Source organism: Drosophila nasuta, chromosome 3 (assembly GCF_023558535.2).
Source record: "Drosophila nasuta strain 15112-1781.00 chromosome 3, ASM2355853v1, whole genome shotgun sequence".
Lineage (NCBI taxonomy): Eukaryota > Metazoa > Arthropoda > Insecta > Diptera > Drosophilidae > Drosophila > Drosophila nasuta.
The window spans coordinates 44,489,467-44,502,876 of NC_083457.1; the positions used below are offsets into that span (position 1 = coordinate 44,489,467).

The 13,410-nt window shown below is 36.8% G+C and overlaps 1 protein-coding gene across 1 annotated transcript in view; it reads right to left on the reverse strand.

Moving 5' to 3' along the window:
- Positions 1 to 3,699: 3,699 nt before the first annotated feature.
- LOC132791968 (dual specificity tyrosine-phosphorylation-regulated kinase 1A) overlaps positions 3,700 to 13,410 on the reverse strand; it is a 35,630-nt gene continuing 25,919 nt past the window's right edge. The window contains exons 2-4 of the mRNA XM_060801137.1: positions 6,989 to 7,654; positions 6,750 to 6,878; positions 3,700 to 5,634 (exon numbers count right to left, since the gene is read on the reverse strand). Coding sequence (XP_060657120.1) covers positions 5,036 to 5,634; positions 6,750 to 6,878; positions 6,989 to 7,454 — 1,194 coding nt within the window. The 5' untranslated portion in view covers positions 7,455 to 7,654 and the 3' untranslated portion in view covers positions 3,700 to 5,035. The remainder of the gene's footprint in view (positions 5,635 to 6,749; positions 6,879 to 6,988; positions 7,655 to 13,410) is intronic.

Consider the following 13,410-nt stretch of genomic DNA (forward strand, 5'->3'; position numbering starts at 1 on the left):
TGCGCTGCCTCCACACGAAAAAACAGATCTCACTTTTTTCCCCTCCTTTTTTTAGTCAGACACAATCCTGTGTCTGTTTTTGGTTTTTTGGGCGCTGTCGAACACACAATTGTCTGTTGTCTGGTCCGAAAACGAAGCCTGGACCTGGGACCTGGACCTGGCTCAATCGTTCCAATATGCAAATCGCAAGTCGCCGCCCGCTGCCACCCACAGACAGAGCGACGTCAGAGGACCAAGTCGATCCATGTGTCCATATGCTCTCCATATCGTCTCTGAGATCTTTCGCTTTCGATTGGCTTTACGACGTCGTGGCTTAAGCGCGATGCAAACAGAGAGAAAGAGAGGGAATTGGCTGCGCTTTATTTTCGGCTTAGCTTTATCTGGCCAACAGATTTTTCGTTGTTGGTCTTGCTTCGCTTCGTGCTGCAAATATGCAAAAATGTTGCAAGCGAAAGAGAGAAAAAGAGAGAGAGAGAGAATGTAAGCACGTCGATGGCACACGTTTCGAGGGCCTTCCGTGTCATAAATGGCATAAATATTCCATCTTGACCGGGCAACCCAAATATTTCATTGCACTCTTCGCTCAGTCCCTGTCATTGCCAAGAGTAAAATTATAACAATGTGCGATCGGAAAACTTTCACTTTTTTGCCAAAAGATCTTTCGGGACTTGGGTTTTTTTTCTGTTGTTCACTTGGTTTATGAAAATGAAATTAAATCGTTTTTCATTTTTATGCATTTGCTTATGGGGATCAGCAAAAGTCAAGATAAGCTTTATGTTGGCAGCTCCGGGTTCAAACAGGCCACAAGCTATCATATAAAGAAAAAAAAGAATATACAGAGGCGTCGCTTTATAAAGCAGCTGATATGATGAAGTGTTTTTAATTGCACCTCGAAGTTATGAGTCAAGATAAGAGTGTAAACGAATCTGTTTTTTTCTTTTTAACGTGCGATATAATATAACTGTAATTTCAAAGTAATGAATGAAGTTGCTTTTTATTTAAAAGCAAGTAAGAAAGTAAAATATACCAAACTAATGTACCAATAAATTCTAAAATATACCAAAAGATTAATTCGGTATATAAATATACTCATACACATTATATACCACGAGCAAGTAAGAAATGTACATATACCAAACTAAAATACCAAAAGCTTTATTTGGTATGGTATATATGCTTACACAAAATATACCATAAAGTGCAAAATATACCAGAATGTCAACCCTCGAGAAAAAGCAAGTAAGAAATGTACATATACCAAACTAAAATACCAAAAGCTTTATTTGGTACCAGAATGTCAACCGAAGCAAATTACCCTCGAGACAAACTGAAATTTCAGAAATATTCTGTAGATATGTGTCAACAATTATGACTGTAACGGGTATAAAACATGTTCGAAATAATATGAACGTATTTTTAAGGTATACAAAATAAATAAAGATGCTTTTAGTTCAAGAAAAAACTTTCAATTTAAAACGAATTTATTTAAAAAGTTTTAAATAAAAAATGTAAAATCTCTAGCATTTATATTTTATATATAAAGCTTTAAGACTTACCGGCAGTTGAGCACAAAAAGTGTGAATTTATTATGAATTTTGTTCAATCCGTTAATGGATTATTCATTGGCTCAATTTGCTAAATGGGTTGCCAATAAAATAAAATGAAATGAAATGAAAACAAAGCATTTATAGGAATTATTATTATTTTTTGTTTGTTTTTATTGTATTGTATTTATTTTCGTTTTGTTTGAATATTCATTTTGCATTGTTTTTTCAAATTCTCCTCTGTGTGTGTATTATTTTTTGCTTTATTTGTTGAACAATTTAATGGAATTTATTGTGAAAATAATTATTTATAATTGTCAATTTGATGTTGCTTTTGTTTTTTGCTTTTTGTTTTTCGTTTTTGTTGCACATAATTAGTTGGGCTAAGCTAAATTGGAACATTTGTAGTTGCATTTAGTAGTAGTTGAATGTTGAATTCGCTGCAGCTTTTTGTTTTTCATAATGTTGACATTTGAGTTATTAATTATAGTTGCTAATTATCATTAACATTAACATTAGGCGTTATCATTAAATGTTACCATTATCATTATCGTTATCATTATTATTGTAATTGTAATTGTTATTATGATGCGAAACTGTGTGCATGTAATGAATAAATATTTAAAATACAATATTGCAGTTGTGTTTTTTCTTTCTTCTTTTGTTTATCTACATATATTAAAGTTCGTTTTTTTTGTTTCTTACTATTCAAATTAGAGTCGAATGGAAAAAAGAGTTGAGTTTAATCGAATTATATTAACTGGTAGAGCGTTGTTTTTTTCGTGTTCATTTATTTGATTATGAATATTATTACTAAATAGTTTGTACATAGCAACATTATGACTAGTCTTTGGTTGTTGTTGTTTAATCTTTCTCTTAAATTTGTGTTTGTGTGTTTAAACGTAAAACTTGAACTTTGAAGAGGAATGTAACGTTAGCCAGTTGCTCCAGCCTTTCATTATTCGTTTCTTTTTTTATTTAATGCTAATAATAATATAATTGTATTTTGTGGTAACTGGCAAGAGGCAACTCGAACTTTTCATGTTGCACGCTCTTTCAATTAATTGCTAATTGGAGCAAATTGCGAATAACAAACTCGAATTTATTTACAGTGTATATACAATGGCGCGAGTTAAGTACTTCTCTATTTGCAGTTGTAGTTGTAGTTGTTAAGCTTATTTGATATGCATGACATGAATTGTTTATGATTCACCTGTGTGGTAAGCAGCATTCAAAAGTTTTGTTCTTGTTTTTGTTGCGTTGTGTATGAATGAATGCTTAAGCATGTTACAAAATATTTAAATTTAAATTTTCAATTTTAAACCATGGAAAATCTTTTCCCAGACAAACGAAGGCAGCCAACTAACTTCTTTTTTTTTTTTGAAAGGCCCACAGAACATTACCGATATTTGCAAAAGCTTTCTCTATGTTGTGTATTTAAAGTTTTTCTTTTCATTTCCTTTCCTTTTTATTTTGTGGGTTTTCCTTTTTGGTTTCCTTTGCTCGTCTTATTTCTCATTTTAGTTTGAGCTCGCTTTGCCATGGCAATCGAAACTATTTGCTTTTGTAATTACAAAACAAGAGGAATGAAGTGAAAAGCCACAAAGTTTGGTGCCATTTGCAGCCGAGAACATGCTGAACAGCAGATACCAGTTAACACACACACACACACTCTCCCACACACACATATTCTCAAACACACTCCCAGAGAAACCCACATACAATAAGAAGGTTTTTGGGTGAAAATTATTTTGTGTTGCTAAGCGACATTTAAATGCTCTGCCTCAACGTAAGCTGCTTAAAAATTCACTCACAAAATTCAATTGCAGTGTTGCCAAATATGGGAAATGAAAAATATTAAAAGTTCTCTAGTTTAAAATCACTTTTAACGATTCTTGAAAAGTCAATGGAATCAAATCAAAATTTCTCTTAAAAAATTGAGCGACTCTAAATTTTTGAAATTAGAAATGTTCGAAATCTCAGTAAATTGTTTGTTAACATTTCTGCAGTCTTAAACCATTTTCATTGTTTCGAGAGAAATCCATATTTTATTACACTTGAAGGAAATGTTCAAATGTGACTCTCATCTATAATATTTAATATTATTTGGGAATGCACTCAATAAAATTTTTGCGAATTTGCTTCATTACTTTGAGTAAAGTTTTTACTATGAAAAATTTCGAATATCTAACTTGAATTTACTTTAAGTAAAATTCAAAAGCCGAAAAGTTGTATATGAAATATTTAAGTACAATTATTCTTAACACTTTGAAGTAGGGAGTAAGGGAGTTAATATAAATATTTCACCAGGCTTTACACATATTTTATGAATGTGTTTAAGAATGTGTTTTTTGTGATGTTGATGGAAAAATCTTAATTTGAGTTTATTTAAGTACAATTATTCTCAATACTTTTCAGGAGGTTTTCCTGATATTTTATGAATGTGTTTCAGAATGTGTATTTGATTTTTATGGAAAAGATGCGAGTAAATTTTTGTAGTATTTAAAAAGTAATCACAGGCTTTGTAAGTAGCTCAAATCACAGGCTTAGAAATTTATAGAAAACAACGATGAATTTATTTTTGCCAAGAATATTGTGTTGCCTGATTGCGTATTACAAACTAATCACCTTGACTTGGCAAAACTGCAATATCAAGTAATTATGGGCAAAAATACATGTGTAGTGAGGTAAGACTGTGGCTGAGCTCTACACTTTAGTGCAGTCATGTAACGCTTCATGTTCAACAAAAATATACTTTGATATTTGTGTGTCTATATGCCCTTTGTCATGCTTTTAGTGGCAACACACACACACACACACATAGACAGAGAACGATTTAAACTTGTGGCATGAAGAGCAGCAAAGCCAGCAGTTGCCGGTTGGAAAACAAAAAGCACGCCTTTTATTTGCTTTAATCTGACAAAATCCCTGTACTAATGCCGAACGGCAATAAAGGATAAAACGTGCCAGGCATGTAAAGAGCATGATGTTCCCTCTTCTTTCCCCTACCCCACTTTGCCCCTCTCATGCTGTGTCCCTCGTTAGCTGTTAGCTTCGTCTGTCTGCGGGCTTTTGGTTTTCGATAGTTTGCAAAACGGAAGTGGAAGTGACACTAAATTCGTTTCGGTTTTCCCAATTGCAGACACACAAGCGATATACATATATATCGTATATAGTATATAGTATTGATAGAGAGCGTGTGCATCCTTATGGACTGCTTCCGTTTGCCACACTTACACAGACACACACACACAGATACAAAATAAACTTCACAAAATGTTACGTGTAATCCTTTTTATGATCTGCACCAGAATTTGTGAGCCGCATTTTAAGTAGACAACGATGCTTTCGCTTTGGCTTTGGCTGCCGCTTTTGCTTCTGCTTTTGCTTTGTTGCCGTGCAACATGTCACTGCCAAATCCAGCCGCTGCTCAGGCTGCTGCGTCGCGGACGCTGCGACCAAGTGCTGCTGCACGGCTCGTCAGCTGCCTCTCAGCTGGCGACCACCATGGTGCCGGCCTGCGGCCAATGGTTCGTCTCAGTGGGCGCTGGCGATGACGTGACCGACGACATGGAATTGCTATTCGAGTTGCTGTTGCTGTTGGTGGAGATGCTGTGTAGTTGCTGTGGCTGATGATACTCGGGCTCCTCATAGGCAGCATCCTCGTCGCAGTCATGCGGGTAATGTGGCAACGACATCGACGGCAACGGCGGCGGTGCGTGATGATGATGATGATGATGATATGAATGGAAATAATGTGCTGGCTGCTGTTGATGCTGCTGCTGTTGGCCTACTGTTGCTGCTGCTGCTGGCGACACGGACAACATTGATGTGGACGATGTGGCCGGCAGCGTGGGCGGCATTGGCAACGGCATTGGCATTGGCAGTGGCAACGGCAGCGGCAACGGTTGCAGTCCACGTATGCTGTCCGCCGGGTGCGCTGTGTAGATGTTGCTGCGTCTCAGATGATTGTTGTTATTGTGCGCACTGCCGCTGCCGGCAATCGGCGCTCCGCTGCCACTGCCACCCGTGCCTCCCGCCCCGTTGCCGTGGGCGCGTTTGTTGCGCGACCACCACTGCACATGTGTGTCTGCAAAGAGAGATAGACAAAAAGAGAAACACGCATTGGTGGCAACTGCAACAATAAATGTGGCAAGCTTAAAGCTAAACAAGTTAGGCGAGCTACAAGTGAGTGCTGCTTGACTTTCACATACGCGGTAGTTACTAATGAACAATGTAAGAGGAATAGAATTTTTTCAAGAAATAATTCTACTATATACTTCTCTAATTAGGCTTTATGTTAGTTGCATTGGGTGACTATCTGACATATTTTGTAATCTTAAGTATATTTTGAAAGTAATAGTATAAAGCCACAGCCGTCAGTATATTTCAGTATTTTTTATATTTTAAGTTGGTAAATTGTGAGAATAATACCGCAATACAAGCATAGTCTTCAGTATATTTTAGGATTTTTGGTATATTAATTCGCTACATTGCAATAATACCCTAATGCTTGTCATTTTAAGATTTCTTATTTATTATTTAGAAGACTTGGCTTGCAAAATATCAGTAAGTAAAGGCGAAATAATTATAAAATATAATAGAATAGTCAACTGTGACGCTCTATAAAAAAAAAAACAGATTCATGTATTTCTAAATTGATAACAATATTCAAATATACTTATCTACATTATTTTTTCAACTAAATAATAGTTTCATTTAAGTACAATTTTGCTCACCAAAATTATAATTTAGTGAAAAAGCGTCCTATGATTTATGTACATTCTGTAAAAGTTATTCATTATTAAATAATGGAAAGAACATATCTTTGGAAGCATTAACAATCCGAACATATTTTATAAAATACTATGTACAAAATATCATGATTATTGATATATTTTTGTAATTTAAGAGGTTAGAAGGTGGCTTTATCAAATTCCCAAACAAACTATAAAACAATTTTCCTTTCAAATTCTTCAACAATTTATAGAAGCTCCTAATAAAGAAATATACAAACGTATAATTTTTCAATATCAGCTTTTCTGATCAAACAGATATGTATTTAAAAGAATCAACTTTGTCGGCTTCTACAACTAAATGAATAAACCTTTTGCCTTGCCAACTACCGGGTATACAAAGAGGCTTTAGAATGCGGTAAAACTTATCTAACAGTGAAACAGTGCTTGACCCACTGTGCGTACTTACCATTGCGATTGTTGGAGCTCTTTTTGCGCCTGCAGCGCACCACGGCAATCATGATGATGGCGCCGAACAGCGCCGACAACACGGACACAATGATCAACGTCAGCGGCCAGCCCAATTCGCTGGCTTTCTCTGCAAACACAACAAGAGAAAGAGGAAGAGAGAGAGAGAGTTAAATTTAAGCTGTTGACAATTGCTGTGCAATTGGAGTATTGTTGGCTTGGCTTGACTTGTGGGCTTACCTATCGTGCCCTCGAACATGAATGTGCTCTTGGTGGGCATGGCCCAGGAGCATAAATCACATGTGGTTAGGCCATCGCTCAGCACGGGTTCGTCGACAAAGAACGGGGGACGCGGGGGCGGCGGAACAAAGCGTCCATTCCACAGTCCTTGTTCGCTGGCATCGAAGGCCATGGGCGAGCCAAACAAATCGTCATCGTCATCGAAGATGTCGAATGTCACATCCCCAAAGCTGGCCAAATCCTGCTCCGCTGAGCTGGCCACCAAGCTTTCGATGCGTGGCGGACTAAATGTGGGCAGAGGCGTGGACGGGGATGCGGAGGTGGAGGTGGACACTGAAGCGGAGGCGGATACGACGGCGGCGGCGGCTGTGACTTGATTTACAATGTAGCCGAGACGCGCATCCTGGCCGGGCAGGATGTTGACCATTGTCCTGGCACTCACACTGATGTTGGCAATTGATGGCATGCTGAGAGTGCTGCGGGGGAGTGAGTAGCGGAGGAAAGGCGAAGGAGTGGGAGAAGCAGCAACGATACTGCGATTGCTTGGGATTTGACGTTGCTGTGCTAACAATCCTTTAACGACGCTTCGTCTACTTCAGCTGCCGTTGCTCGAGTTGCTCTTGTTGCTGCCTGTGGCACATTGTGTATCGTGGCGCCTCCAAATCGCTGAAAGACAGAAAAAAAAAGAGAGCAAGGTTGCAATTGTTAGTGGATGCCAATTTAAGTCTTAATTGTGCTGTCAATATCATCGGCTTTTTTCCGAGCCTTTCACAATTCACATTTCACATTTTTCAGTTCATATCTAAGCTACACATACACACACACACAGATACAGTAACAACATGAAGTGTGGATGTGGAGCTCGTGCTAATCCTGAAGAGACGATACAGGCAGGCAAGAGGCAGACAGTCATGCATCAGATGCCAAAGCTATGTCAGCAATCGTTTTTCAATGACTGTTTTCTACCTATTTCCAATTTGTATCTCACAGATACAGCAGCTACAAGATACATGTGGCCCAACCTCCCCGACTCCCAACTCCCAACCTTCCACTTCCCACCTCCAACTCCTGCTGTCGATGTTTCTCTCTTCAGCTGGAAATTGAATTTTTGAGCAGCATCCACATACTCCTGCCACCTTCCTGCCTCCTTCCATCCATCTCTTTCTATGCTTGCCACAGCGATTGCCAGCTACTCCCCAAAAGCGACGCTACTAACAAGAATTGACAGCTTGACAGTTTGATATCAGTCTGAAAGTCAGCATTAGTTACAGTTGCCGCTTCCACTCGAATTTGCTATATTAAAAACATCCCAGACCCTTGTGGCACCCCCTCTCCACACCCCTCTTCCCATCCTCCACTTCTTCTTCTCTCTTTTGCTGCAACTGTTGACTAAACGAACTCAATTTACGAATCGTTGTGAAACAATAATCATGATAAATTAACACTAATTTGCAAGCGCCAAGTGCTGCATTTCTATTTGACTTCAGTTTCAACTCAGTGGCGCCACATTAGAGAGGGGCACAGATTGTGTATTTTATTCCCTTCCTCACTCCCTTTTTTCTTTTTGGTATTTCATACGCAATTGCTAAATGAGCTAATCAATAGGTGCGAATAGAATGAGCAGCCAATTTGCGTGGGATATTTCTATAGAAAGAATCAACTTAGGCGTCATGGGAAAATTCAACTGGCAGGTTAGACAAGTTTTGAAGAGTGCAGCTAAATTGAAAGCTGCGTAAAGTATTGAACAAAATTTTCTATTCAAAATATTTCGAGACTTGTTATTCGCAGTAATTTAATTAAAACCGAAAAATACTTCATAAATTGCTCATGAATAAACTCGCTTTTATAACGCTAATACTTTGATATTTTTTAGCGAAAAAGTAACGCCTAAATAACTCGACAAGTTTCAATTTGTATATGAAAAAGGCAATACTAATAAAACTAAAAAATTTTTATTATATGCGCTCTGACGCTGAAGCATATTAAATCAAATTTCAAAATTGTATAATTAGTTAATAAAGATAAAATACAGGAATAGAGCTGTATAGAAATATAAACGACACGAAATTTTCGCTTTTTTAATAAACAAAAATATATTGAAAAGAAGACAAACCAGGAATTTGTTTATGTGATACACATAGGATATTCATATTTGGTATTGATATACCAAATGTAGCATTCGGTATATTTTGAAATTTTTATTTTTAGTATTTTTAAATATTTAGTGTTTTCAGTATCTTTCAACAATTATATAAAGTTTTGTATTTAGTATATTTAGTATTTTTGATACACAAGTTTGGTATATTTTAAGAATAATACGGATTGTTGTATTTCAGTATATGATTTTGGTATCTTTTTATAATTTTATAATGTTTTTATTTAGTATATTAGCTTGATATATCTTAGTAAATTTAGTATTTTCGGCATGTGAGTTAGGTATATTTTAAGAATATTATTGCACTCTTTTGCTTTTATTAAAAATGCATAGCGAGTATATAACAGTCAAGCATATTCGCCTGTAGCTCTTTTAGCCATCGTAATTAAGCCATCGTAAATTTCATATTGAAAAGTAATGTCGAATAAAGCCAAAATATTTTTTATAACAAGCTTAAATTTTTACAAATTTTTGTTCATTTGTAGAGTGCTAAAAAACGCGGTAGCTGCATTTTTAAGAGCATTGTTAAATAAACATCTGTGTAATAACGACTTAAAGCCGAGAAGTCGTAGCTCTAAGAGAGTGCAAAGTGAAGGAAGGTTTTTATCGACATGTTACAGTCATTGCTGGCCATTTTTTTCCAGCCACGATTTGCAGCTAAAAAAAAGGTACTAAAAACTCACAGACAGCATTGAGCATGATTATTCAGCATGTTGTCGTTTGGATAAAAGTTTATTAAGCAATTAAAAGTTAACTTTGTGCAATCAACTTTGCTTTCTTAGAGTTATAAACAAACTCTCCCCCGAAACCAAACCAAACGTTGTCCTCCCACAGCAGATGACGCCTCTGTCTCAACGCGAGGCATGTGGCAAGAGGCAAAAGAGACAACGGGGCAAGAGAGAGTGCCATCCGGATGCAGTCGGCACGTTTCTGGCATTAGCAGCTCGGGCAGTTGCCGAACTTCAACGCCAAATGAAATATGCAACTTCAGGTGAGGTCTAAGGCTACCAAAAAAAAAAACAACTCCCGTTGCACCTGCCACACCCCGCAAAAGAAAGAAAGAGAGAGAAAGGTTGCATAAAGTTAAAGTTGCAAACTTTTCACGCTGCAAATGGTTAAATAATATTTTTTGCAGTAGCAGCAACTGCAACTGGAAATGCGATTGTGCGGTGTGGAGTAAACGATATTTAGTCATTCTCGAAAATGAGAAAACGTGATGCGCATAAATTGACGCAAGTTGCAAAGAGCGAAAAAGAGAAGTTTTGCGCTTCACGCAAGCGAATTGCGAATTGTGAATGCGAATGTGAATCTCTTCTTGAATGAATGAACAAACTCAGACACACAGCTGTGGCTTGGGTGGAGTCGACTACGATGATGACGACGACGATGAATACCTGGTTTAACCGGTGCTGTGTGTGTGTGTGGGTGGCAGTAATGCTTCTTCTTCTGGGCTATTAATAAATTTATATTGTTGCATGCCGCAAATAAATTGTAAAGTCACGTGAGTTCCCCTTTGATTTGGCTTTGATATGCCACGCAAAGTGGAGTTGACGACGCTGCTTGTTGCGACAGCTGTCAGCTGCCACAGTTTTGCCGGCACAGCTGCCGCATGCTCCATGCCACATGCCACATGGCAGTGCGTGGGCGCCGTCCAATGTCCAAAACGTCTTCAGTTTCAATCGCTTTCGTGCCGCGGGCCTGAGCGCACAAATGTTTTTCTGCCAATTCAATGAAATCGCCCACCCAAAAAAATATGCTACAATGTAACAGAGCAATGGAAACAAAACACAACAATAACAATTGCGACAGCAACTTCAACAGCAACAACAACAACAGGAACAACAACAACTTATTGCTGCATTGTTGGGCTGAAAAGCAATTACACATGTCCTAGGACTCGTTGTCTTTCTGTCTCATTGCGTTGAATACTTTTTGTATTTGCACGCAGTATTTACACACACTCCCCTTATGCACACACACACACACATACGCACTCACCCACACACAGCTTTTTAATTAGCGCAAATGTTTGAACATTATTTTCGCATATTTTTATTTCGTGCCCCACAACGCAGCATAAAATGTGTGTAAATATGAATGGGGCCATTGCATATTGAAATTTAATACAACATATACGAAAAGCCACTCCACAACAACCCTGCAACACGCTCCCCTCTCTCCCCTCTCTGTCTCTGCAAAACAACTACATAAACATGGCGAGAATTGCCAAATGTTTACAATGCCAGTTGACTTTTAATTTCATACAACAATTCACTGGTTGACGTTTGACTCCAACAACAACAACGAAACAAACCCACATAAAAATGGGTAAAAGATTGCAGCTAGAATTGTGAAATAAATTTTACTAATTAAACCCAGTTGGAAACTGCCAAAATACAGAAGTTGTAAATTGTAATATGAATTTATGCATTAAATATTAGAATAGATAATAACTAATTAAAACAAGTCAAAAATATCAGAAGTGAAAGCAGATAGATAAATAAATATTGTAATAAATTTTAGATTCAAAATTAGCAAAATATTAAATATGCAATTTATAAAAATGAACGCATTACATTTTTAAATAGATAATATCAACTAAATCCATTTGATACTTGACAAAAATAATAAATACTTATAAAAACCAGTAGAAAATGTCAACAATGAAAATAAAATATTATGAATATACAATTTTGTAATGAATAATATTAAATAAAGATAGTTAAAAACTTCCAAAAATATAAATTTAATTGTCCACTTATTTATGCATCAAATATGAAAAATATGAAAACAACTATTAAAAGAAATTTAAAAAAGGCCAGAGCAGAAATAAATAACATTTAAAATGGCCAAAAATCAATTTTTTTATTAATTATATTATTATAATTATAAATTTGTGCATTAAATATTTAAATGCTTACTGCTAATTAAGAGCACATGAAAATGTCCAAAATGAATCTTAAATCTTGCAATTAAATACATAATATTATAAAAACACAAGTTTAATAAAACACAAATTTATCCATTCAATATAGACATAGATAATAGCTGATTAAAGTCAGTTAAAGTAGAATATTATAAATAAATAATGTACAAAAATAAAAATTAAAGCCAGCTGAAAACAAACCAAAAATAAAAATTGTAATTTATAGAAATTTATGCATTAAATATTGGTTAACCAGAAAAAGATGGCAAAAATATTTGCACATACCCAATTTATTCTGGCTGAGTTAGCATTATATAATGGAGCGTCAAACAAGCTGCGTGGGCGTTTAATTTCAGCAGCAACTGTCAGTTGGCAAAGGACATGAAAATGAACATGGACATAGACAAGCATTGAAACTGTGAGTGAGACTGCGACTGAGACTGAGACTGAGAGACTGCCACTGACACCCACAATCAAATTTGATTTCACTTGGCTGTCCGTTTCGACTGGGTTTTAAAGCATAGACAAGGATATACATAGAGAGAAAGAGAGAGACTGTCGTCCTTGCACTCGGCAACCGAGTGTGTTCATGTTACAGCCGAAGAAGGAAACGTGCCTGGAATTTGCTCCTTTTGCTTTTGCTGTTTTCTCTTTCTATGTTTTCTTTTTTTGGCCGCATAGAACTTTTTGACTGTGGGCGACGAGTCATCAACTCAATTCCCAGGGAATGAAACAACAGTAGGCAGTAAAAAGGACAAAAAGGAAGTAGAGAGAAGATACCATAATTTGCACTAATAATGAAGCTGGGAAATAGATAGACTTGGCCTCGACTCGACTCGCCTGTCATGATGACTGGACCGAAAGCAGCTTTCGATGCTCCTCTCGCTCTCTCCCGCTTTGCTTCTGGTGTCGTAGGTAATGGCCAAAAGCATTTGCAACAAAGTAATTGAGTTAACTAGCAAAAATATAATGGCATTGCCAAGAGAGACAGACGTTCATTCTCTCCATCTGTCTGACCGTCTCTTTTCTTTTTTCATTTTTTGGAGTCTGTCCCCTGCAGACAAGACAATGATAAACGGGGATAAACTTTCAGTTAGTCGTTTTGTCCAAATCGAATGCATGAAAATTGAAATTTTATTCAAATGCCGCGCAACGATAAAAAAAATAGCCAAAAGTCGAATACACACAGATTTACATTAATTATGGGGACACAGAAACGATATGCTCGAGTCTCACTCAAGTAGTTGAGTTGCATTTCAAAAGCAAATTAGTTGATTTGTATGCACATCATTGCATTGGGAAAACTAATAGAGTTGTATAACAAGTTGTTCGAAGGGAAAA